This window comes from Podarcis pityusensis (genome assembly GCF_964106645.2).
Source record: "Podarcis pityusensis genome assembly, chromosome: 5".
NCBI lineage: Eukaryota > Metazoa > Chordata > Lepidosauria > Squamata > Lacertidae > Podarcis > Podarcis pityusensis.
In genome coordinates this window covers 87245912-87271730 of record NC_138032.1, presented here as the reverse complement: position 1 = coordinate 87271730, position 25819 = coordinate 87245912, and the positions used below count along the sequence as shown (strand labels likewise).

Here is a 25819-nt window from a genome sequence, read left to right as displayed (position 1 = left end):
CCCTGAAGGAACACCTGAAAAGGCTGGCTTGGCTGAGTCCCCAAGGTAGGGACAAGAACCTCATGTCCGTGAGGAGCTATCATCAATTGTTAAGGGTGATAAAACATGCACGCCCTCAAACTATGAATGTGGTAGGAGAATATAAAATATTTGAGGGGGTTGCCCCCCCAAGTTGATAGGCATTCAAATGGTGGGTGTGGCACATCATGTGACTGATTATATGGGGGGCGGCTTACCTGGGATCCCCAATATTTTATTCAAGTTGGCACCCCTGGTGGGGAGGGATGGGGTGGGGGAGAAGAACTGCTAAGCCAAAATAATTCATTTACAGGTCATATTTATTCCACTGTAAAAAGTCAATAGACTCCTTATATATATATACACACACACAGTCACCTGCCGTTCCACACAGTAGACACTGGCTTCAGTTCCCAATGGGATTCTGCAATAAATGTGGAGAATTTTAGCCTAATGCATAAGAGGAAGGAAGCACTAGATGAGACACATTTCACTCTGCTTTTGTGCTAAGAGGCCAGAGGTGCAGGAGGGGGTAACAGCATCCTCCTAAAGTGAAAGCGACCAGAAGGAAAATTTAGCAGCCTGTTCCCAAATGAGTTAGAGCATCATGTACGGCCAATTCCTGCCCGCTCCCAGAAGCCTCTCACTGTATCGGGCACTAATCGCCCGAGTCTAGTTATCTTGTGAGGAGATCGTGAGTGCAAGCAAAGAATGCCTGGAGGGCACCCAGTGAGATTTAACTGAAAGGAGGAGAGCTTCCAGTACAAGATTTAATCAAGATGGTACAGCTCACTCAGCACTGAAGAGGTTCCCCCTCCCTGTCCTGGGCCCAGGCCTCTGCTTCCTGTCCCACATTCTCTGGTCTTGTCCAGTGGGCAGATGTTTTTCCCCCCAGCTCTCGCTACCCAGCAGAGTAGCTGAAGAGTATCCTGAAGAGTCAAGCCAAAGAGGGGCGATAGGAAAAGTCATATTCTCAAGTCAACGCCAAAGAATATAGGCAAGCAAATATCCGTAATAGGAGCGTCTCTGCTTAATTTCCTAGGGAATATAGCTCCCCTGCTCCACTCTGCAGGAAACGCCTACCTTTTTTCTTTCCTTTTAGATCACAGGCAGCAGAAGGTGTGTGCTGAAAAACTGACTGCTGCCCCCTAACTCTAAAGAGAAGAGAAGCTGGCCATCAGCCACACAGAGATTGCCTCTGCACAAAAGGAGCCAAGGGCCATGGAACAGATGAGCTGGGATGGAAATTTTGGCCTTAGGTCCACTGGGGAGGACAGCCACATTGCAAAGTGGCCTTCCACACTTCTGCTAGGGTCTTCCCTACAGCAATCATGGCTTCTACCAGACAGAGCATCCTGTACCACCATCACCCCTGCAGCCAACTGTCCTCTTTACTCCTCTCCTCAGTTGACTTCAGAAGCTGTCATGGGGTCAGTTGGCCGCTGGGAGGCCAGAAGAGGCACAGGAGAGGTGGCCTCTATGAGGGCTGGGTTCAGAATAATAGGTAGAGTCATAGGTGGCACTCCCACCTGCAAGGGGGAGGCCAGAGGCTGAAGAATAAGAGGTTGCTGTGCCACTGCTTGAGGTGCATCTTTCGCCGAGCTCACTTTCACAGGTGCTGCTGCTGGAGGGTGGAACTGTGGTCCAGAGAGACTGGAACTGCTTGGAACTGAAGCCGTCTCAGGGTCTGCTGAGAGAAGAGAACAGATTTTTCACTTGTTCAAGAGGAAAATTAGTCACCAGATAATATGTTCCATGGGGACGCAGGTGGCGCTGTGGGTTAAACCACAGAGCCTAGGACTTGCCGATCAGAAGGTCGGCGGTTCGAATCCCCGCAACGGGGTGAGCTCCCGTTGCTCAGTCCCTGCTCCTGCCAACCTAGCAGTTTGAAAGCACATCAAAGTGCAAGTAGATAAATAGGTACTGCTCTGGCGGGAAGGTAAACGGCGTTTCCGTGCACTGCTCTGGTTCGCCAGAAGCAGCTTAGTCATGCTGGCCACATGACCCGGAAGCTGTACGCTGGCTTCCTCGGCCAGTAAAGCTTGATGAGCGCTGCAATCCCAGAGTCGGCCACGACTGGACCTAATGGTCAGGGGTCCCTTTACCTTTACCTAATATGTTCCATGACCTCCCCAAGCTTCACCTAGCTCACTCTTGGTGTGTATAAGTACACACAAATCATTCCTTTTTCTCTTGGTTTCTTTTCACTCCCTGTTCCAGGGACCGCAATATCTCACGGACCGCCTCTTTCCAGATGAACCTACCCAGACCCTGAGATCATATTCTGAGGCCCTCCTTGGTGTGCCCCCTCCTCGAGAGGTTCGGAGGGTAGCAACACAAGAACAGGCCTCCTCTGCAGTGGCTCCCCATCTGTGGAATGCTCTCCCCCGGGAAGTTCGTCTGGCACCTTCATTATACACCTTTAGACGCCAGGCAAAATTTCAACCAGGCCTTTGGTTGATCCTGTTTACATCCTATACCCTTTTAAAATGTGTGGGTTTTTTGGGGGGGGGGTAGCTACTGGGTTGCTGTTTTTATTTTTATTAGGTATTTTGTGGTTTTATATCTTGATTTTATTCTGTGAACTGCCCTGAGACCCCCGGGTATAGGGCACTATATAAATTCAATAAATTAATAAATCGTCATCGTCGTCATCATCATCATCGCACTGCCTCTTCAGTCACCCCATGTGACGTGCCTCTTCCAATTCCTATACTAGTTTCCCATTCTGCTTCTCATTCTGCATATATTTGTTTCTTTAACTCTACACCTTTAGCAGCTCAACAGATTCCTGCCCTCTTAAATCGTTTTACCCATTCTTCCTTGCTGCTCCTTAGGCTGGAACTCCCAGAACACAAACACATGTGACGCCAACTCTTTCTCGCCTTCAAACCTCACCCTGAAACTCATCTTTTATGAGAATGCTTTGGCTTAACCTCTAACTGAAGCTTAAGCAGTGCAACTGAATTTTCTCTCTTTTATCCAGCGCTACCTCTTCTTGGTCTAGCCCCATCTTTAACCCTTCAGCCGGCAGTCAAAAGCACTTTTAGTCAGACAAGCCTGTGGCCTCATTACCCACCTTGTTAAGGCATCTGTAAATATACAAATTGATGCATTTTACTGATGTTTTTACCTACTTGTTTTTATTTTTACTTTGTACTTTACTGCTGTTAATCGCCCTGAGCACCATTTGGTGTAAAAGAAGAATATAAAATTAACAAATACGGATTCCTATCCTCTGTTTGCTGTACTTCCCACATTGTAAGACTTTAGACTGTAAGCAACCTGGAACAGGGATATGTTTGTTGCTGGTTTGTTTGTTTGTTTAACTTGCATTAGTTTGTAAAGCATCATGTTCAGTGATGAGGCTATTTGAAAAAGTAGTCATGCAATAACTGCTGCTACTGTTACTACTGCCACCAGTTTGCAGCAAAGAAGAGATCTGGTCCCACCCCTAAGACAGAAAAGGAGCAGCTGCAGGGGTTTGTTTCCTCGCTGCCTGCCTGAAAAGGTGGCAAACTCTCATTTCTGCTACCAGCTAGGTGACGTAGGCCACTTGCTTCTCAGGGATAATATAGCAAGAAGGAGACAAACATGATCCCATTCATCAGCCAGTGAAACGACACCTCTCCAATGCTTGCTTCCTCTTCCTCTTCCCATTCCTTTTATATCATGTCTATTAGATTGTGGTGGTGGTGATATAGAAGCAGCTCATTCTTGCAGGAACTGTAGGACTTACCGATGGCTGCCAGCTCAGGAGACTTCTCAGAGGGAGCTGAATGGGTGGCAGTCCTTGTATCCCCTCCAGGGGAATGTGGCAGGGAAGATACTGTTGGTTTGGGAGGATGCATCTCTGTTGGTAAGGTAGGAACTGGGTCTAAATAAAAACAGCAAGCAAAAGAAAAAAGATTATACCTCTCGAGGAAAAAGGCTTTCCCTTAAATCAAGACTATACACACCAACCCACACACAAGTATTCTCTGCTATGACAAGACATCAGAAATCTATTCTAGCACGCTCTGTGCAACAGCCCCCCCTCCCTAATAGTCTGCATCATCAAGGGAACCAAGGCATGAACTGTGGTGTGAATCTTAACTTAGCCATCAGGACTGTTTGTGATCAGGCCCAGGCATCTTTTCAGGCAAAGAAAGCAAGACATGCAACAACACTGGTTTTGGGATTGGCTAGGAGCTCCATTTCTGTTGCTAGCTAGTAAAGCCTCAGATCTACTGCTTTCTAGGGTCCATCTCAAGTCCCAAGCACTGGCTCCTTTCTGCAAGGAGCACAAGAAAAGGGGGAAAGAAATGCCTTAAGAGAACAAAATCAAAAGGAGAACAGGCTCTGGTGCTCATTGATGAAAAACTCTTTATTGCAGCTCAACACATTTCAGAGTAAAACACTGCCCCTTCGGGAGCTTGAAAAACTTGTGTTATTAATGTTCAAAAACACCTTGTACTCAAACTCTAACCAACTCAAGAACCAGCTTGAAAAAGTAGGAATGCAATCCTCGCCATCTATACTGAACTAGGTTTACAAGTTGGTTAGATTTGAAGAATAAGGTGGCTTGGAATTTTAAGAACTCGCACATTTTTTAAGGTCCTGAAGGAGTTTTACTACCAAACATGCTGAGCTAAAATAAAGAGCTTTGCATCAGCGAGTAACTAAGGATGCTTTCCTGTTTGGTTTGTTTCATTTCTTTCTGCAAGGAACCTTGCATGGCCAGTTCGACATACCCCCAAGTGCCTCTCTCAGAACATGAAGCTTGCTCACAGATTCTAAACATAACACAAAGCAGTTGGCTTGCATACCTTGGATGACTGTCTGTTTGAAGAGCTCATCCCTCAGTTTTGGCAGAAAGCAGTCTATGCGTTCCCAGGTGATCTCCCAGAGATCAGAGTAGCCTGTTCGTGAGTCAGCACTGTGGAATATTCCAGCTGTGTCCATTACTAGCAGCATATTTTTCAGTGATTCAGGGATGGCCTCTGGCTGCAAGGCAAGACATATCTAAGACCTAAAATTTGAGATCCTGTACACTTTCTTCCTTCGGAATCAAGTCCTCTTTTAGATCACTATCAGAGCTTATCATGGGGCTGGCCAGTGGATCACTGGAAGACCAAGAAGGGTGGAAAGGCCCAGAGGGGTGTTAAGATGCATTTCAGACATGGGCCTAGCAAGGAGAGATCCTCGAAACCTGAAGGGGCAGCAAATACATACCAACAAGTCACTGGACCCAGAATGCATATATTTGTCCATGAAATCCAGAATTGTCAGCCATAGTGCAGCAAAGGTTGGGAGGGAGAGCAGTGGAGACAAGTGCTGCAGAAAGACCTAGGATAGAACAGAAGATGACACAGTAAGTATATAGCATAAGAGGAAGAGGGGCCTAAGGTGGCTGCTCTGACACCACAGGGTATGTTTAAGGTTATTTTAAAGCCCTAAACGACCTCTGTCCAGTATACCTGAAGGAGCATCTCCACCCCCATCGTTCTGCCCAGACGCTGAGGTCCAGCACCGAGGGCCTTCTGGTGGTTCCCTCGCTGCGAGAAGCCAAGTTACAGGGAATCAGGCAGAGGGCCTTCTCGGTAGTGGCACCCGCCCTGTGTGGAACGCCCTCCCACCAGATGTCAAAGAGAAAAACAACTACCAGACTTTTAGAAGACATCTGAAGGTAGCTCTGTTTAGGGGAGCTTTTAATGTTTAATAGACTACTGTATTTTAATATTCTGTTGGAAGCCGCCCAGAGTGGCTGGGGAAACCCAGCCAGATGGGCAGGGTATAAATATATTATTATTATTATTATTATTATTATTATTATTATTACTACTACTAATATTACTATTATTATTATTATTCCTAGACAGCTCTGCCCTGTTAAAGGATTCCAAACCCTGGGAATGCTGTGCCACACTTGGGCCCAAAAGCTTGTTTAGGGCCTCTTGTAAAAAATCACCAGACCATGTGGCCACAATGCTTAAATCCTGCGAGAGTAATCAATTTAATGAAATGAACAAGGTTGTACACACACTACAGTCTTAACACAGATGGCCAGAATTAAGACAGGCAGGGTGATATTACTTCGAAATGTTGTTAAGCTTTAAATTCTGTGTATATATATTGGGTGGGGGGGGGGGTGTCCTGCACAAGCAGGGTTGTCTTTTTGCAAGTTATCCTTTCATTTCAACTGGAAAGGTGAAAATGTAGTTTCTTAAAATAAATCCTCTCTAGCTCCTTAAAGCTTATTAGCCAACCACAAGGAGCTAAAACAAAGTCCTCACCCTGCTACAGAGATTGCAGGTGAAGTACATATAAACAGAAAAAGTTACTAGGAGAATAGACTTTGTTTTTGTTTAGTGACAGTGAATTCAGGGCAGGAGGCTGCTACACCACTTCCCACTGGGAATGGGGACACCAGTTCAAAGGAAGGTAGCAATTCAAAGTGGAGACACTGGGTGTCTCCTGAAAGCCCCAGTTCAAGTCTGCTCATCCCCACTGCCTAATAGGCATAGTCAGAGGGACCTTTAAAGTGATGTACTGGATGCAGGTGGCGCTGTGGGTTAAACCACAGAGCCTAGGACTTGCTGATCAGAAGGTCGGCGGTTCGAATCCCCGCAACGGGGTGAGCTCCCGTTGCTCGGTCCCTGCTCCTGCCAACCTAGCAGTTCGAAAGCACGTCAAAGTGCAAGTAGATAAATAGGTACCGCTCCAGAGGGAAGGTAAACGGCATTTCCGTGCATTGCTCTTTTTCGCCAGAAGCAGCTTAGTCATGCTGGCCACATGACCCGGAAGCTGTACGTTGGCTCCCTCGGCCAGTAAAGCGAGAGGAGCGCCGTAACCCCAGAGTCGGTCACGACTGGACCTAATGGTCAGGGGTCCCTTTACCTTTACCTTACTTAACATTAGAAAGCTTTGCTCTCTGAAAAGTAAAGTAAGAGGCCTCGCACCTTGGAGAGGAGAGTAGAGGCTCTCATTCTGGTCTCCTCCATTCCACCGACGTCCGCAGGGCTGATATTTTCTAGGAGTTTGGTCAGCAAAGGAAACAGCACCTATTATCCAAGATAAGCAGCAGACTGGTAAATAAGGACAGGAGGCAAAATATAGTAGGGGTTGAGAGCAAGAAGCTTTCCTGCAGTCTGACTTTTTCTAGGGGACAGCAGATGATCACAACAACATAAAGATTATTAGGAATGGGTCCAGAGGGACAAAGAAAAATAAGGTTGCCCTAAGACAAATCACCTCCTCCAATGATGATGCAACTATATCAATTCTCCTTGAACTGCTCTTCACCCTAGCTAGTTTGCTATTGACTTATATGGATGCACATCTTCCAGTGAATTGGTTGCAACTGAGGGAGGCAAGATGCAGAGGCTCACTGAAGGTCTGTGCTGACCATGGCTGATGGGAACTGTAGTCCAGAGCATCAGGAAAGCACCAGGTTGGCAAATGCTATGCAAGTAGGAATTTTCTGCCTACTTACAACTATGTTGTAAAGCAGTAGTAGGCAACCTAAGGCCCATGGGCCGGATGCGGCCCAATCGCCTTCTCAATCCGGCCCACGGACGGTCCAGGAATCAGTGTGTTTTTACATGAGTAGAATGTATCCTTTTATTTAAAATGCATCTCTGGTTTATTTGTGGGGCATAGGAATTTGTTCATATTTTTTTCAAAATATAGTCCGGCCCCCCACATGGTCTGAGGGATGGTGGACCGGCCCCCTGCTGAAAAAGGTTGCTGACCCCTGCTGTAAAGGGTCTACATGTCCTGCTCCCCATTGGATTTTTCGAATTTGAAGTAGGAAAACAGCTCGTCCTCAAAGGAGATGAAAGCCCCCTCCTCTCCCAAACCTTCAGAACTGGAAAAAAATAGGATTTATTGTTGTTTCTACTTGAAATAGGGGCAGTCCCTTCTATCAGATGTGTAATATATGCTTTGAACCTGCCTAGATTTTCAAATGTACAGGTGAGATACCTTTTAGATAAAGGAAAACAGAGCATTTATTCTATTTGCCTTGTACATTTAGCCTTTCATCTGTGTACCTTAATAAATTACTAAATTGGGAGCTTAATAAATAAATTGGTCCGTTTGCAGCCTAGAAAACTCTCCCTCATGCCTGACCATTGTTCTGCATTGCCACTTGCCAGGATAGCAGATAAAGAGTGTGTGGTTGAGCCTTGCCCAGTGATGACCAGGCAGATCTACTGTCTCACCTTCAACAAATCTCTCAGATGTCCTCCCTGCCTCAAGAAGTATATTCTGCCAGGGGAGGAAAAAGACTAGGAGGTGGAAGCAAGTTACACAGTTTAAATTGCGCCACAACTCAGCAAGGTTTTGGGTCAGGAGAAGTCCTATCTTCCTCCACAGATAGGACTCCTCCATTGCCTCCTTTGGAAAGATGAGCCCATTCGCAAGCATTGCCAATGTAGGCATATAACAATACCTTATTGAAACAGGATTCCCACTCTAAGGCATCCAGAGCCTGCAGGTCATGCACAAGGAGAGCCCGCTGCAGGTAGGTCAGTGCCTGCATCCGCACCTGTCGCCTTGCATCACAACACAGGCAGGCAATACCTGCAAAGAGTGCAAGTTAAAATGAGAGGGAGAATCTTCATTCTGCACCAAGCAACTCCAGCCCTTGCTTACATCCTTCACGCAACCTCCCCAAAAGCACAGAACCGTTCGATGCTTATTAAATGTAGTCCTGGACCAGCACAGAGCCCTGGGTTTCCACAACAGCACAGCTGAAAAATGAATCTGTCACAGCAACCCATGGGCCTGTCACATAGAAATATAATTTACTCCATTACAATTCTGAGTTGCTGTCATGTTTCTGGAGGGCTGTAATCTAGAGAACTGTTTGTGTGAGCCATTCAAATCAGATGTTCCGGTGTGTAACGAATCAGAAGAATCACAGTAGGGAGTCCACCAGGACCAGTAAGGAAAAGTTTATCATATTTTGGCATAAAAATCTATCTTAAAAGCAAAGGGGGAATACTATTTGAGCTTCTCAAACTGCAGTGAAAGCAAATAACAGGGTCGGTAGCAAGATGCTTACTAGCAAAAGGCAGCTTAATCATGCTACCAGATTTGAATGGAAACTCCCTTCAAAAAATGCATGTGTGAGACTGGCATAGAATATCAAGCACATATAATAAGCCCAGTCTCTGCTTTGGTGAACACACATCCAAAGCTGCTCTTAACATGTTCTGAATATGTGTTCTGAAGGCAGCCCTGTTTAGGGAAGTTTTTAATGTTTGATGTTTTATCACGTTTTTAATATTCTGTTGGGAGCTGCCCAGAGTGGCTGGGGAAACCCAGCCAGATGGATGTGGTATGAATAAGTGATGATGGTGATGATTAACACAGGGCGCTTTGTTTGTTTAATATCACTCTTCCCTTAAAGTGTATTACTTCAACTGCCTCATGTCCAATTCTGATGCATGTGGCTGCTATCTTCTAGTCCAGGGCGGTCCAATGCGCAACCTAATGCTCAAGGCCTTTTTTGGCAACATTTGACATCCCTCCCTGGCCCTCACACTGCCTTTCCAAAGCCATGTAAGCAAGACGCTGGGCTTTGGGAAGGAAGCTTGAGGGCTCTGACAGGGTCCTTAAGTGCTCCTATCTCCTTCCCAAAGCCTCAGCACTTTACCAGCTTGGGGAAGGAGGTGTGAGGGCTCTAGGTCCCTGCCAGAGCCTCATACCTTCTTCACAAAGCCCAGCACTTTGCTTAGCCAGCTTGAGGAGGGCAGTGTGAGCGCAGGGTGGGGTGACAAATTTTGCCCTCTCTCCCCTCCCCCTGCAGCTTCCATATCAAAGTTCTCTTGCAGCCCACTTGATATGAAAAGTTGGACCACCCTGTTCTTGTATGCGGCATTTTTTCGCAGGCTCCTTACCTCTCTCGCCCTGACCTAGCCACTGTGATCCATGCGACGGTCACCTCCAGACTGGATTATTGTAACTCACTCTACGTGGGGCTGCCCTTCAGACTGACCCAGAAACTCCAGCGGGTGCAGAATGCGGCTCCTTACGGGGTCCTCACTGCGAGATCACATTCACCCAGTGCTATACCAGCTGCACTGGCTCCCGGTGGAGTACAGGATCAGGTTTAAGGTGCTGGTTTTAACCTTTAAAGCCCTATACGGCTTAGGACCCTCATACCTACGGGACCGCCTCTCCTTGTATGTCCCACAGAGCAACGTACGGTCTTCAAATAAAAACATCTTGAAGGTCCCAGGCCACAGAGAGGTTAGGCTGGCCTCAACTAGAGCCAGGGCTTTTTCGGCTGTGGCTCCGATCTGGTGGAACGCTCAGTCACAAGAGACTAGGGCCCTGCAGGACTTGACATCTTTCCACAGGGCCTGCAAGACAGAGCTGTTCCACCAGGCCTTTGGTCAGGGCACAGCCTGACTCCCTCCTTTGGAAATCTTCGCAGAGCTCTGGCCCAGTGGTTGCCATCAGTTTGAGTTAATTTTATAATGAATGATTTTGGTATGTCGTACTATTTTATTGTTGTTAGCCGCCCTGAGCCCGGCTTCGGCTGGGGATGGCGGGATATAAATAAAAATATTATTATTATTATTATTATTATTATTATTATTATTATTATGCTAGGATGGGCTAGGCTTACCTTGCAGTAATGGGCACCAGCAATTGGCCCATAACGTCTGAGAGTCTGCTTCAATTTTCTTTCCCGCAGCCTCCAGATGGTGCTGCTCTTCAGCCCAAGAGCTATAGATGGTGGCAGCTCGTGTGTGAAGGGTGTGCATCAGGTCCAGCAGCTGCAATAGAAGAGGTAAGTTGGCAACAAACAACCTGCCTATCTATGAACGACATGAAAACGAGCCACCATCAATGCTCAAAATGGAGGAAAAGCAATGTCCTGTTATCGTGGTTGTGTCAAAACAAATCTGATTATCAGAAGGGGAAGAAACAGGGCAATCACCCACACTTGAGGGAATAAGCCTACAAGTATATGAACGTGTTCAGAAGTTCCAACTGATTCTTGGTTTGATTAAGGAAGTTCCAAAGCATGTCAAAGTGCAAGTAGATAAATAGGTACCACTCCGGCGGGAATGTAAACGGCGTTTCCATGTGCTGCTCTGGTTCGCCAGAAGCGGCTTAGTCATGCTGGCCACATGACTCAGAAGCTGCACGCCGGCTCCCTCAGCCAATAAAGCGAGATAAGCGCCGCAACCCCAGAGTCGGTCACAACTGGACCTAATGGTCAGGGGTCCCCTTTACCCCTTTACCTAATCTATAGGAAGGGAATTCCTATTTTTAATTTCTCACACTTCTAGAATATCTGGTTGGGTGCGTTACTCTGTATTAAAATACAGATTCATAGCAAAATGCTCCCATAACCCCAAAAAGAGACAGAACCATGCAGGCAAGAACTAAGGCACTTTATAATTCCCATAGAAAGGAACATTGCACCCACACCAACCCTCTGGACACTTTCCAGAGGTACCCCCCACCGCCCACCCAACTACCTGCATCCCTCTAACCAAAGGGTGTAGCAACTTCAGTTTTGTATGGTCATGATTTTCTCCCTAGGATCCCCATGGCTGGACTAAATCTATAAAGTATGAGTGCAAACTCAATACACTGGTACCTTGGTTCTCAAACTTAATCCATTCCAGAAGTCCGCCCGACTCCCGAAACTGTTCGAAAAGCAAGGCGCGGCTTCTGATTGGCTGCAGGAGCTTCCTGCACTCAAGCAGAAGCTGTGGAAGCCACAGAAATCACATCGGACGTTCGGTTTCTGAAAAACGTTTGCAAACCAGAACACTTACTTCGTTTGCTGCGTTTGGGAGCCAATTTGTTCGACAACTAAGCTGTTTGCGAACCAAGGTACCACTGTTCCACTTTAAAAGTTAAAATAAAAGAGATCTGTATTAAAACAGCCTGAGTAGACACTCAAGCAAAAAATGTGCCTTGCTAGGATAGACCAAGGTCTACCTTAACAAGAATCCCAGCTCCTAAGAGGCACCTAGACTTCCCACTAGAACTTGGCCAATAGGTCACCAATCAACAATGACCTTCAGTACATTGTGCCCACCTACCTAAGAATTCTTCACTAATGAAACTCTAATCCTACATAACCCTTGCCAACTTCACCCTCCAAGCAAACACAGCTTGCTTTCAAAACTTTTTGTGTGCTTCATTAGACACAATCCCACATCTTGGCTTCAGTTTCCTTTCAGGGACAGAAGTACTGTAACTTCTCAGTCACTTGAAGCACAGACTAACACTGTCCTATTCCTACAGCTGTATCAACATCATTGAGGTTATTCCGTGCTCATTTGCACTGTTATCGAGGGAACTAACTGTCTACAGGCTTCTGCATATTCCTGGAAGGAAATCTTCCTATTCAAGATGGTTCTTTTTTATTTCTGCTGAAGATACATTTCCAATAAACTACTCTAGACTGTACTATAGTATCCATATAATTTATAGTATCAAACAAAATATAGGGAAACTCCCTGCAGATGCTGCATCACTAAGGATCAAACTATATGTGATGTTATTCATGCTGTTTGGCCTTGTGTGGCTGGCTGCTGTGTGCTTTACAATAGCTGGCTGGTGGCGGGCAAATTGTACAGGAACTGTGGTGAAGTGGGGCTTTAACCTTTGCTCCCACTGTGTTCCCAAACAGAATTAGCCCCTTCCACTGCTCCTGCTATTTGCAATGGGAGGAAAGTTTCTATCGACACCAATGGATGTTTTCCTTCCATTGTGAGTAACAGGCATGGGTCTTCCTTGATTTGCATCAGGACCACAGTGGGGGTATTGGGTTAAAGTCCTTCATCCCTTGAGCCATGGTCCTGATCCAACTCACTCTCTCCTTGCCAACCGCTGCCACCTCAGCTATTTCCCACACTACTCTGAAAATAAAACCCAGTCATGCAAGGCCAAAGAAAATGAATAATGCCACACCTAGGTTGACCCAAAGCTACTGCAACCAGGATAACCGCAGGGAAAGACAAGGAAGAAATCCAGGCTATACTTACGTCCTGACTAACCTGTAAAGACACAGTGTGGTAACTGGCAGGGATGCTCTCATCCTCATCATCCTCATCACTGGCCGAGCGGTGCTGATGCTGGCTAGATGCCCTCAAGTGCCTCAGAGAACTCTCCTTTGCTTTCTTCTTGAAACGGGTCGATTTGGGGTCATACTTGTGGCTCTTCCCTCGCTTTTCCTGGGACTTGCACCCTAAGAACAAGAAGAATTTCTCTAGGTTGTGGTTCTCCGGGAACACCTCGTGCCTAATTCTAATGCTAAATAAATAACCTGAAACTCTCAGCTCAGGGATCCCCAGGCGTGAAACATTAAAGGAGGAAAGCTCCAGCATTTCTGGTGGGATGCTAAGTTCTACATCATTCTTAAAAGAACATACCTGTCCTTGGCAACACAAACAGGATATGTTACCTCTACAGCTTCTGACACCTCCTCCTTCCCCCAGGCTTCTCCCTCTGACCACTCACTGCCGTTCCACCACCAATCCCTGAGCTCTGAGCCTTCATCCCTTGTGGGTTCCCTAGCTGGTGCCTCCCATCATTCCTCTGTGTTCAGTCAGCCCATAACAGCAGGTCTAGTTGATCTGTCTTTTTTATAAGAACAAAAAACAAAAAAACTAACCCTCACCTAATGGGTGTAGATTGCTCCCTTAATTTGATATAACCTGGAGCCCCACAGTCAAATACTCAGATTACAGAAAAGTGATGGCCTCACCTCCATTTAGACTGGCCTCTACAAAGATGCGGATAGTTTTGACGCAGAGCTCAAAGTTTTCAGGTGTGACATGGGCAGCATCTCGCACAATGAAAGACAAGGACTCAACACACTTCATGAGCGACTTGGTATTGTGTGGGCCCAGGTCCATCCCCACAGTCAGGCTGTACTGATTCACCAAGGGTGAACTGCCCAGTTTGGAGAGTCCAGCCATGGCCTTTGGGCTGTCAAGGTCATCCTTCCCAACCTGTGAAATGAAAAGTATGTTTGAGTCCAATAGGGGAACTGTCAGGCGTCTCTACAGCCAAGAGAATGGGCTGCATTGCCTGTACTAACTTCCAATAACCACCTGATATGCCGTTCCAAGTCTCTGGGCTCCTGCTTCCTTAGAATGTTGCCTTTTCATAAATAGCCAGATCCCTATGGAGACAGTTGGATTTGGGCCAGTTCACTCAATTCACTTGGCAGAAAAGTCTGTGTTGGAAGGCCTGTTTTTGCCGTCTTCGGACAGAACTATACGGTTGTACTTGCCTTCCCCTGGAATCTGGGTGAAAGGGTTGCCAGAGACTAGCAATGCAAACAAGATGTTTCCAGACTTAGAAATAGGAGCCTTGATGCAGTGCTAACCTCAAATCTGACTTGGGTTTGGGCTTTCTCTACAGCCTGTTGCCTCAACGAAGACATGCATAAAGCTGATGGAAGCCCTTGGTACTACTTACCACAAGCCAGCCGCTGTTCATCACATCCACATCAGTCACAGAACGATGCATTTTGCCTTGCTTGCTGTGATCTGCATACACCTCTGAATCAGAAGTGTAGCCACGATCTAGGCTGGCTTCATTTGGGTGATAGATCTCACTGTCTGACTGAGCCCCTTTAAATAAGCAAAACGGAGTGAGACAAAAGATGCAAGGGAATACCAATTTCATGGCAGCAAAGAGCTGTGCTAGTGGCAACTGTGTATGTCACTGCCAGTTCAGATCCCATCAGCATATATGTGAAATAAAGATTTTTTGGTCCTAACATGCATCATTTTATACCTGTTTACATTCAGCTGCATTTGCCATTTTACCACCCATTCACTCAGTTTGGAGAGGTCCTTTTGGAGCTCCTCAAAATCTATTTTTTGTTTTAACGATGCTGAACAATTTAGTATCATCAGCAAATTTGGCCACCTCTCTGCTCACTCCTAACCTAGGACCAACAGACGGGGCCACTGCCAAGGACAAATCTTACCTGTGTCATTCTCTGCCCTTGATGTAGCCTGCAGTGCTGGGGGTGGTTTCACTCCTGATCCAATGCATTCCAGGAGGCTAAAGAGCGTGTACCAGTCATCTCCAGAATGGATGTTGGCAGCATTGGTCTTGAGAAGCTCGTGAAGACCATATGCAATCTGATGACTGGCCCTGTTCAGCATGCTGGGCTTCATCATGAGCAAGATACGCAAGGAGAGCAGCACCTGCTCAGAGAGAAGCAAGGATGAGTACTAGAGTGTCAAGCTATCTCTACACCAGCTTCACTCTTGCATTTTGCTTTTACTCCCCGACCACAGTCTGTGTTATGTGAAAGGTCCTTTATCAACACAGGAGGATAAACCGGAGGACTTTTAGGTATTGGAGCTGTCTGTGTGTGTGCTCCTGACATTTTCCTTAGAAAAAAAAGTCCTTATGCAAACCTAGGGCTTTCGTGGGCTGCTTCCTCCCTCTTGCACAAGGCTGTCATTGTTTTGGTTATATAAGGACTAGTATTCACCTCTAAACTTCAGAAATAGAGGGAATGATGGGTATTCTGTGCTTCAGCCACAAAACTCAAGAAAGCCATCATTCCAGAGATACTATGAACAAGAGGTCCAACAATAAGAGCAGACCACTCCATAAAGCCCCCCTTTACCTGGGCACTGATCTCCTCTCTGCGCAAAAGACGGATTGCCAGCCGCAACAGCCCCACCACTGCCCTCTCAACTAGGAAGCAATACTCCACAGCATTAACACACAAGTGGTAGAGGTGGTCTCGCACTGCCTGCCATACAAAGGCTACACGGTCCCTAGAGAAAGAGGGAGAGAGGACATTATGACAAGACACATGCAAGCACAGCTTCAGAAGACCAGCAACCCAGTTGGGCATGTGCAAATACTTTTATATTCAGATTCACACCAAGAGGGAAGTCAGGTCCCTCGAGTCCACAACTAAATAGGTGTGGCAAGAATAAGAGAATATGTTCCCTGGCCAGTACTGTAAGAATACAAAGAAAGCTAAGGTAGTGTATGAGTTCAATATAAACTATACATAAAGCAACTATATGGAAGATCATAAAAAGAACAGTTCCAAGCTGGAATGCCTCTGATGGTGCATTTGTATGACTCACCTGTTCTCCAGTACAATCCTCAGAAGCATCTCCAAGCAGAAAGCACAATCTTCCTCATCATATGTTTCCTCATCAGGAGTCACAGAGATGAGAGCCTGAAGCAAGCAAATCATACCCAGACATATTTAGAGAATTATATGGAATGACAATTCCCCACAACAGAAGTCTACATATGCTCGATCTCTCCTCAAGGACTTCTTGCAGCAGCAATGGAAATGAAAAAGCAAGGAAGCTCATGTAGGCATAACACTGTACATACATCCTTTGATGCACTGCTGCTGTGAAGTAGAAGGACCACCATTTCCTGTTCTGATGGATTTATATCTCTGGGGATGCAAAGCCAAAGCAATGGCTACAGATCTAAGGAGAACGGCCAACTGGGGTTTTTTTTATCTGTCAGCTGCTCTTAGTTTTACTTATGGTGCCAATCCAAACAACTGGACTTCACTATTCAGCATGATACGCTAGACTTGTATCAAAGGAAGAAAATCTGGTTGCTTCTTTGGAATCCCGCCCCCTTTTGCAGCCCCCCACCTTAGAATTTCCAAAGCAGCAGGCACTAAAAAAAAGAACTTTTAATAGTAGAGCTGCAAAAATGCCAGAAAAGTCCAGGGAAAAGAATTATGCTGAACAAATGTAATAGGAAAAAATGAGGTGGGGAAATAGATTAAAAATAATCCAAGTTCACAACAAATGATTCAAATTATCCAAGTTACAAAATCAAACAAACCACTAGGAGACTGTATGAAAAGGAGCTCCTAGGAGGTGCACACTTTTTCAAACTTTGATATGTCTGTCTATCAGGCTAAGCAGTGGAAAGAAACCCAACTGTTTGGAGTAACACTGTAAAACAACCTAGAGAAGGGTTCAGAGGCCTCTGCAATGGATGAACCTCTGGCTCATTAGTCTCACATGGAAACCTCCAACTCAGGAACAGAACTGGCCAAGTCTCCCGTGGGCAACGTGTGCCAACACAGCATGCAATACTTCCATGGTGTTTGGGCAAGATGGCTCCCTGTTGACTTGAGCACACAGTTCAAGATCATACCCATGCAGTTCATATACACCAAACCTATATGGGACGCTTATTCACCCTCACCTTCATTAGCTCCTGCAGGGACTCCAGTTGCAGAAACTTGCTTTCAGTTATCAACTTCTCTGGGTCACACTGCTATAGAGGAGAAAGTGAAAAAAGGATGTGCGTTAGGAAGAAAACAAGGCCTAATGGTGCCAGCGATCTCTCTTGGAACTTATGAAGTACAAAAAAGAAGGAGGAAGTGTCCTTGAGCAGATCCAGAATTAACTGCCCTGCCACCAAGTCCCCCACACCAGTTAAGGGGAAGGGCCTCTGATTTGAACCCAGCACCTCTTTTATGGAAATTAAGACATAAAAGGACACTCAAGTTGAGGTGCACCAAACTTTTTTTTTAATGGCTCAATAAAGCTCATATATATATATATATATATATATATATATATATATATATACCATCATGCTAACCAACAGTACCCTATTTCAGTGTTGAGGCATCAGAACTTTAAGCAAGCTCTTTGGGTTTTTCTATCTGCCGTGAATCACAATACTGACAAGAGGAGAGGGGGAAACACCCACAGCTCACAAAGGGCAACAGGGAGCTCATTTTACTGTATGTCTAAATGGCAGAATGACTTTTTTGTCATGAAGGGCATAAACATTAAAAAGCCTCCCCAGAGGACCCTGAAGGGCATGTGGCAACCAGAGGGACTGTACCCACTGTGATTGGGGAGAAAAATGAGGCGTTTATTCCTATAGAATCACACCCATCAGTTTGAAACCTGAGCTAGGCATGGGAACAAAACTCAGCCAAGTAACTTTGAGCAAGTTATTCTCTCTCAGCCTAACTACAACTTTCGGCTCTTCAGAGGGAGAACAGGATACAGCTCCAGTCGCTATAATAAATAACTGCTTCCTTGGAGAGAAGGCACTGCCCCAGATAAACTTACATTATGCTAACTATGTGGGCACACAGAAGTTGCATTTAATTCTCATCATGTGCTATAAGAAGAGAGGCTGTTCAAACAAGAGCTGTCTAAGTGCAGTTCTGGCAGGTGGGCAGGCAGAGCCCACTGCCCTCCTGTATATGTGCCCTCCCAGCTTGCTGACCATGAATTACCTTTATACACTCCAGGGCCATTCTCTTTGCCTCCTGGTTCTCCGTAGATGGCCCCCTCATACCAGATTGTTCTGTGCCACTGAGTGTCAGCCAACTAACGAAACTCAGCATTGTGGACTCGCCACTAGAAGAAAAAAGTACATTTGGTCATATCAAGGGCATACGGATATACGGTATCGTATCTTATATCTACATAACAATTCAAGATTTTGATTGCCTATGCTTATGTCGCCAAAACTGCACCACCTGTGCAGAAGCACTCCATTTTGTTGTGGGATCACACCTGTTCTACTCCACTTCTGTTCTTCGGGGGAAAGTGCCTGTGCTTATGTAGCCAATACGACAACACCAACACACACAAGATTCCTGGTAACCCCAAAAGTTTGCAGAAGTGTGGGGGGGGGAGTATCTTCATGCAGGGGAACAAAGTGGTGGAAAACATCTCCAACCAAAGAAACAGCCCAATGAGGATTGTGCATGCTCAGAGGGCACTAAATGCTAACTGTCAGTAGTCAAACAGCACCATCCACACTCAACACGGAGGTACCAGAAGACTTAGGGGAAATAATGACTGGACTATTAAGGGAAAATCTAAAGGTGGTGGTGGTGGGGATAGAATAGAGTATCCCGAAATAGGGCATGACTGTGCTGGCTGGCTGGTGGAACAGGGGCATGCCATATTACAATATTTTGTTACAGATCCTACTTGCGTTCTCTAGCACCTGATAGCTTATACCTGGCAACAGAAGAGCATATTTGCCTGCCAATGTGTAAACATTCTCCAGACCACTCACCGGTTGGAAGGTGTCTCCTCGCGTTGCAGAGAGATCTTGCCATTGGGATCTACAAAGTCTTCAACCTGGAAATTAAGCCAATACGTCATGTGTATTACCCAAACCAATGGTTTAATTTAGTTCTTTGGGTTCACAACTCCCTCTTCCCTTCTCAAATTGACACTCTTATTGGAGCATCCCTGCTTAGCACAACAAACCATGGGCCGCTGTAGGTAAAAGGATTGCCCCTTGGAAAGCAGTGCCTCTTGGAAATGAGCTAAATCAAGTCTGATTACTATTCAGAGATACTGCACACTTTAAAAGGTAAAGGGTAAAGGGACCCCCGACCATTAGGTCCAGTCGTGACCGACTCTGGGGTTGCAGCGCTCATCTCGCTTTATTGGCCAAGGGAGCCGGCGTACAGCTTCCGGGTCATGTGGCCAGCATGACTAAGCCGCTTCTGGCGAACCAGAGCAGTGCACGGAAACACCGTTTACCTTCCCGCCAGAGCGGTACCTATTTATCTACTTGCACTTTGACGTGCTTTCGAACTGCTAGGTTGGCAGAAGCAGGGACCGAGCAACGGGAGCTCACCTCGTCACGGGGATTCGAACCGCCGACCTTCTGATCAGCAAGTCCTAGGCTCTGCGGTTTTAACCCACAGCACCACCTACGTCCACTGCACACTTTAGGTGATGTTAATTAACTCCCATGCTGCTTGATTAACTTTGGGTACTTTGAATTAAAGAACCTTTCTATTTCTGGTCTCCTACAAGAAATGTCTACCCTACCATTAATCATCACTGGTTCTAGGGAAGGCACTATTTGCCTGTTTATGGGCTTTAATGGCTATTGCACTGTCTATAGAGTAAACAAAGAGGAAGGAGAAGGGTCACATCGCAGTTTCTTTAACAGGAATGAAAGTTCCATAATAGGCAATTTTAGTAGCATAAACCGGTTAAAAGTATAAGGATTTATTAGTCACATGTTTTAAGGATTTTTAGTCACATATTTTCAAATAATATGTCCTATTTTGTGCTTTTCCCCATCTCACATAGTCCGATTTTTAAAATATATTCTTCTCAATTTAGAAGTTCTGGCCCAACAAGATTCTGCTCTAGACCACTTCTACCATCCAAACGAAAAAACTTAATTGTGTGCAGTTATCTCTCCAGTAATCAAATGCACAAGCATATAACATCCACATCATCTCTGTTACATCTCTAGCATTAACAATAAGTTATTTTGGTTCTATACAGGTGCTACCTGCCAATAGTGCAGCACCTAAGAACAGAGATTCGTGAAAACATGGAACTGCTTATCCCAAGTAGGACCATTTAGTCTTTCCTAAGCCCTGCTATCAAGCATTCTTTATTCATCTGGAGATGCCAGGGTTTAACTCTGGGAACTTCTGCAAGGAATGTGCCACTACTGAACTATAACCCCTCATCAGTCTATTACTGATAATAAAGTTTTAAAGATATTTCTATCCTTTATTTCATCCTATTATTGTTTCAACAACCTATATATGTCCCATATGCTCTCAACCCAATTAGCCCAGCATCTGCCATCAATTTACCTCCACCATGGTCTTTGGCAACAGCTCTGCTCTGAAAAGTTGTAGCATGGCCTCCATGATGTTTTTCCAGCCCTCTCGCAAAATGTCACCATGGCGATGAGCCAAGTGGAACACAGTCTTTGCCGCAATATGAGCTTTGGGATTGCTTCCAAAAACTGTAGGCAGATTCTCAATGGACTGCAGGAGAAATGGTAAAGAGAAGTCAGGGGTGAGTGGGGAGAAGCTCACCACAAACCAGTCAGGCCATTCAGTGGAACGTCATCAACAGGCTGATCACAACGCTAGCTGAGACCCTTCCTGGAGGACTTTGAACCAGAATTCATTCTTCTGTAATTTCACAGATTGTCTACTGCAATGTGCTTTATGTGGAACAGCTCTTAAAACAAACTGAAATTTTCAGCTCAGGATTTCGCCTCCATAAGCACACAACCTGCTCCAGGGTGGCTTCCTGTCAGGCTTCGTTTACAATTGTCAATTTCACAGGTGGTCTATCCTATCACCTATGTAAATCAAGGTGATCTGATTCCACTGGAACTTGAGCAGAGCCTTTACCTTTATTGGACTATCAAGTCTCTATGATCATACCAGGATGAATGTTAAGATATGTGAAGCAGGATGTTCCCAATGGCTGCATAGTGGTACCTCGGGTTAAGTACCGTATTTTTCGCCCTATAGGGCACACCGGCCCATAGGGCGCACTTATTTTGGGGGGGGGGGAAATAAAGGAAAAAATTTATTCCCCCCCCGAGCCCCAAAGAGCAAAGAAGCCATGTTAGCGAGCGGGATGGATCCCGCTCGCTGTCCTGGCTTCATTTTTAGCGCAACCTCGCCATAACTCCCAGAGCTTCCCCCGACCCCAGCCCCCAGAACGGGTCCGTCAACCTCACCATCGCTCCCGGAGTTTGCCTGCAGGGCTGGGGGCCCCCAGAACAGGCTGTTGCCCGCAAGCCTTGGGAGCCCGGCGGGAACTCCCGCCGGGCTCCCAAGGCTTGCGGATAGCTTCCTGAAGCCTGGAGAGTGAGAGGGGTTGGTGCGCACTGACGCCTCTCGCTCTCCAGGCTTCAGCGAAAGCCTGCATTCGCCCTGTAGGACGCACACACATTTCCCCTTCATGTTTGGAGGGGAAAAAGTGCGTCCTATAGGGCGAAAAATACGGTACTTAATTCGTTCCGGAGGTCCATTCTTAACCTGAAACTGTTCTTAACCTGAAGCCCCACTTTAGCCAATGGGGCCTCCTGCTGCTGCTGTGCCGCCAGAGCACAATTTCTGTTCTCATCCTGAAGCAAAGTTCTTAACCCGAGGTACTATTTCTGGGTTAGTGGAGTCTGTAACCTGAAGCGTATGTAACCTGAAGCGTATGTAACCCAAGGTACCACTGTACTAGAAGTAAGAAACTTTCTCTATGGAGTGGCTCAGAAGGCATCAGGGATTTTGGCTTTTCCCCCTAGGTGCCCTTCATGCTTTAAACGGCCTTCCATGCAAACACCTTCCTTATTTCAAGTCACTCCCAGAATGGGGAACCTCCAGGGGTTCCAATTTGGTTCACCAAGCCATTTAAAAAAAAGCCCAACAATCAGCTGACATCACCCTAAGGGCAAGTAATGTCAGCCGATGGGGAGGGGTTCAATTCAGTTCAGCTGTGGGGAACAGGCATATACAGTTGTTGCCTGCAGAAAGCAGGATTTAATCCTCCATTCCCCCACTCATCAGCTGATATGTGGGATGGGGGCTGCTGTAGGGAACTCCCGCACATAGCTCAACCCTGCAGAAAGCAGGTGTTAACTCCCGTAAACACACCATCAGCTGATGAGTATTAACCATGGTTCCGTTTAGAATCAGTCTCACACCATCTCCTTTCATTTGCAGACTCACCTCACTGCTAAGAGCTGTGAACTTGCAGAGAGAAATTATGAGGTTGTCAAAAACATCACTGAGGCCATAATGGGCAGAAATCATGGCACATTTTCTGAAAAAGACAAACCACAGCAATGTAAGAGGCAACACACAGTGCTTTTTCTGTAGGAGCTCTAGGGTCCTCACACCACCCTTCAGTGGAAAACTTGCATCAAATTTGATAATTCAATTCTAGCTGGTAACATTCAAATGACAAATTTTGTGTTTGTATGTTTTAATGATGGCACTCAAATTTCAGAAGCTCAGGATATGATGGAGCTTAGTTGTGAATTAAATGAGGCAGAAACCACACTGGTAATACAGCTCAATGGCAAGTAGGATAAGCGTTTCTGTCTGCCAGTAGACACTTTTAAAAATGGCTGTGTAGAAATTCATATTCCAGTCTTGCCTACCCATGAATAGATATTCAGTAGGCTTAAGCAATATATGCTTCACTCGTTTACTAGACAGTGCCACCTAATTTTCCCTGGATGCAAAAAGCTTTAATCGAAGAAGAAGAAGAAGAAGAAGAAGAAGAAGAAGAGTTTGGATTTGATATCCCGCCTTTCACTCCCTTTAAGGAGTCTCAAAGCGGCTAACATTCTCCTTTCCCTTCCTCGCCCACAACACACACTCTGTGAGGTGAGTGGGGCTGAGAGACTTCAAAGAAGTGTGACTATCCCAAGGTCACCCAGCAGCTGCATGTGGAGGAGCGGAGACGCGAACCCGGTTCCCCAGATTACGAGACTACCGCTCTTAACCACTACACCACACTGGCTCTCAATTTATATATATACAAAACGAGTCTCTGCTGGATGTTGTGAAGGAGCATTACCTGAAACCAGAGATGGCCTTCTGAATGATCGTTTCATCCAGGCTCTTGTCAAAAACATAGGACAGAGCTGCCACAGTGGGCCCCCAGGTCATGGCAAAGAGGTCGTGATCATAGCTTCCACGTGGGACATGCAGAAAGATTCCTTCATCGGTGACTCCACGATGCAGCAGCACACTCCACACGTAGTTTTCCTTTACCAGGCCTGTCTGCTCCTCTGGCATCACAATCTCTTCATTTCTACCCAAGATGAGGACAGAAATATTGTGTTTACATACAGTGGTACTTCGCAAGACGAATAACTCGCTAGACGAAAGGGTTTTTGGTTTTTTGAGTTGCTTCGCAAGACGATTTTCCCTATGGGCTTGCTTCGCAAGACGGAAACGTCTTGCAAGTTTGTTTCCTTTTTCTTAAAACCGTTAATACAGTTGCGACTTGACTTCGAGGAGCAACTCATAGCACGCGGTGTGGTAGCCTTTTTTGAGGTTTTTGAGGACCTTGGTGATTTTTGAAGCTTTTCCAAAACTTTTCCGACACCGTGCTTCGCAAGACGAAAAAAACCGCAAGACGAAAAAACTCGCGGAATGAATTAATTTCGTCTTGCGAGGCACCACTGTATTAACATTCTGCATCAATGCACAAGTGTTGGTACCCAACATAATGCACTGTGTGTGTCTTATTTACAACAAGATGAATGAGCTGGGGAAAGAAGGGTAGAAAAGGCTGGCCTAATATCAACCAGGGGCAGGTGTGGGGAAGCTGTGGCCCTCCAGATGTGCCTGAACTACAACTCCCATTAGTCTCAGCAAGTATATGATGGGCAACATCTGAAGATCCAAAGGTTCTCCACACCAGAAATGAGTGTGTGTGGAACTGATAACTCCCTCCCTCTCCAAGGGGAAACGCCAAAACACTTACTTGATGGCATGGTACATGTCCTCCAGCATGTCCTGCTCAAAGTCTTTGCCTCCATTTACCCCTTTCAGGTTTTTTCGGAATTCCTGTTAAGCAGTAGCAACAGAGAGCAGAATATTACGTTGTGATCGCCGCCTCGAAGCAGACATCACAACTATTTTAACACGTTGCTAGGTACTGGCGCACAAAAATGTCACTAACAAATTGATTCCTATGGGGTATCCCAAATCAATTTACAACGTAATGAAGTATATATAAAACAAGCTGCAGAAAGAAAAACAATCTAAAGCAGGCATAGGAAAACTCGGACCTCCAGGTGTTTTAGGACTACAACTCCCATGATCCCTAGCTAACAGGACCAGTGGTCAGGGGTGATGGGAATTGTAGTCCCAAAACATCTGGAGGGCCGAGTTTGCCTATGCCTGATCTAAAGAAAAGCAATTATGTATATGCAAAAACTGTTTGGAAAAACAACATCATCACATACATGAAATCCATTCAAATCCAATGCATAAACAAATTGGAACAAAGATCTCCACTTAGAAAGCTTATTGAAAGAGGAATGTCATTAACAGGCACCGAAATACAACAGGGAAGGTGCCTGTCCCTTATACAATGAGAGGGAATTTTAGAAGGTAGCTGCTACTACACTAAAATCCCAAGCCAGCTTTCTCTTGACAGGATGGTATCTGGAAAATATTTCCTGCAAAACACAGCACCTTGTGGGTATATAGGGGTATATCGGGGGTGAAAGCATATTTTAGGTACACTTGAATTATCAGTTATCAATATATTTGACCATTGGCAATTTGCAGGCAAGTTTTAGTATGATGTACAGGAACAACGTGCCTTCTGAAAGGCCACTGAAGGGCTATTTTACTATTATGTTTTAAAATACTACAAGTCAAAGAGAAAGAAGAGCAAGCATGGTGGTGGAGAAAGAAGAGACCTCAGTGATGTGAAAGCCAGCAAAAACGTCTAGATATGCAGGGTGTGTGAAGACATCAGAGCTCACCTCTAGAGTCATAGGTACACTCTGCTTGCGAACATTATGATTGTGTTGGTCAGTATTCAGCATGATAACGGCATAGGCAAGGGCAAAGCAAGCATCACTATTGGCAAACGGAGACCCATTCGCTTTCTGAAATGTAAAATGACAATACAAATTGGACACATTACAATCTAAATGCAACACTTAATTCCTATTTATGTCGTTTCTAGCATCTGGATGGCAAGTGTTATGTTGCCCCAGACTGTCTTTTTCATATTATTTTTATTAAGTATCCAAAAATATTTCAAAGCATTTATCATTATACACATTTCTTTTAACATCCGAAGTTTCTTCTTGACTTCCCACCTCTCCTTTCCTGATGTTTGTTTTTAACTTCTTTTTATTAGCTATTTTATAACACATATATTTGTATTATCTAAACCCCACTACCATTAAATCTTCCAGTAATCCACTGCTTATATTTCAAATCCGGCCCGTGACTTCACATATGGGTGATAATTTGATAGAAAAACCATCAGTGGTCTCCATTCTTCCTTAAACACTTTGTCATTAT

The 25819-nt window shown here is 45.5% G+C and overlaps 1 protein-coding gene across 8 annotated transcripts in view; it reads right to left on the bottom strand.

The window, feature by feature from the left end:
* Positions 1 to 320: 320 nt before the first annotated feature.
* The window catches only part of GBF1 (golgi brefeldin A resistant guanine nucleotide exchange factor 1), an 84122-nt gene continuing 58623 nt past the window's right edge, over positions 321 to 25819 (bottom strand). For 3 of the 8 annotated variants that reach the window (XM_081005399.1, XM_081005401.1, XM_081005403.1), the window contains 21 exons: positions 25270 to 25395; positions 24258 to 24340; positions 23343 to 23579; positions 22487 to 22580; positions 20615 to 20791; positions 19057 to 19121; positions 18263 to 18386; positions 17209 to 17280; positions 16110 to 16204; positions 15635 to 15788; positions 14981 to 15203; positions 14464 to 14618; positions 13745 to 13991; positions 13023 to 13225; positions 10640 to 10790; positions 8453 to 8583; positions 6960 to 7061; positions 5233 to 5346; positions 4827 to 5004; positions 3758 to 3895; positions 321 to 1708 (listed from right to left, as the gene is read on the bottom strand). In XM_081005399.1, coding sequence (XP_080861525.1) covers positions 1422 to 1708; positions 3758 to 3895; positions 4827 to 5004; positions 5233 to 5346; positions 6960 to 7061; positions 8453 to 8583; positions 10640 to 10790; positions 13023 to 13225; positions 13745 to 13991; positions 14464 to 14618; positions 14981 to 15203; positions 15635 to 15788; positions 16110 to 16204; positions 17209 to 17280; positions 18263 to 18386; positions 19057 to 19121; positions 20615 to 20791; positions 22487 to 22580; positions 23343 to 23579; positions 24258 to 24340; positions 25270 to 25395 — 3156 coding nt within the window. In that variant the 3' untranslated portion in view covers positions 321 to 1421. The remainder of the gene's footprint in view (positions 1709 to 3757; positions 3896 to 4826; positions 5005 to 5232; positions 5347 to 6959; positions 7062 to 8452; positions 8584 to 10639; positions 10791 to 13022; positions 13226 to 13744; positions 13992 to 14463; positions 14619 to 14980; positions 15204 to 15634; positions 15789 to 16109; positions 16205 to 17208; positions 17281 to 18262; positions 18387 to 19056; positions 19122 to 20614; positions 20792 to 22486; positions 22581 to 23342; positions 23580 to 24257; positions 24341 to 25269; positions 25396 to 25819) is intronic. The other 5 variants (XM_081005400.1, XM_081005405.1, XM_081005402.1 and 2 more) reach the window with 3 other exon arrangements.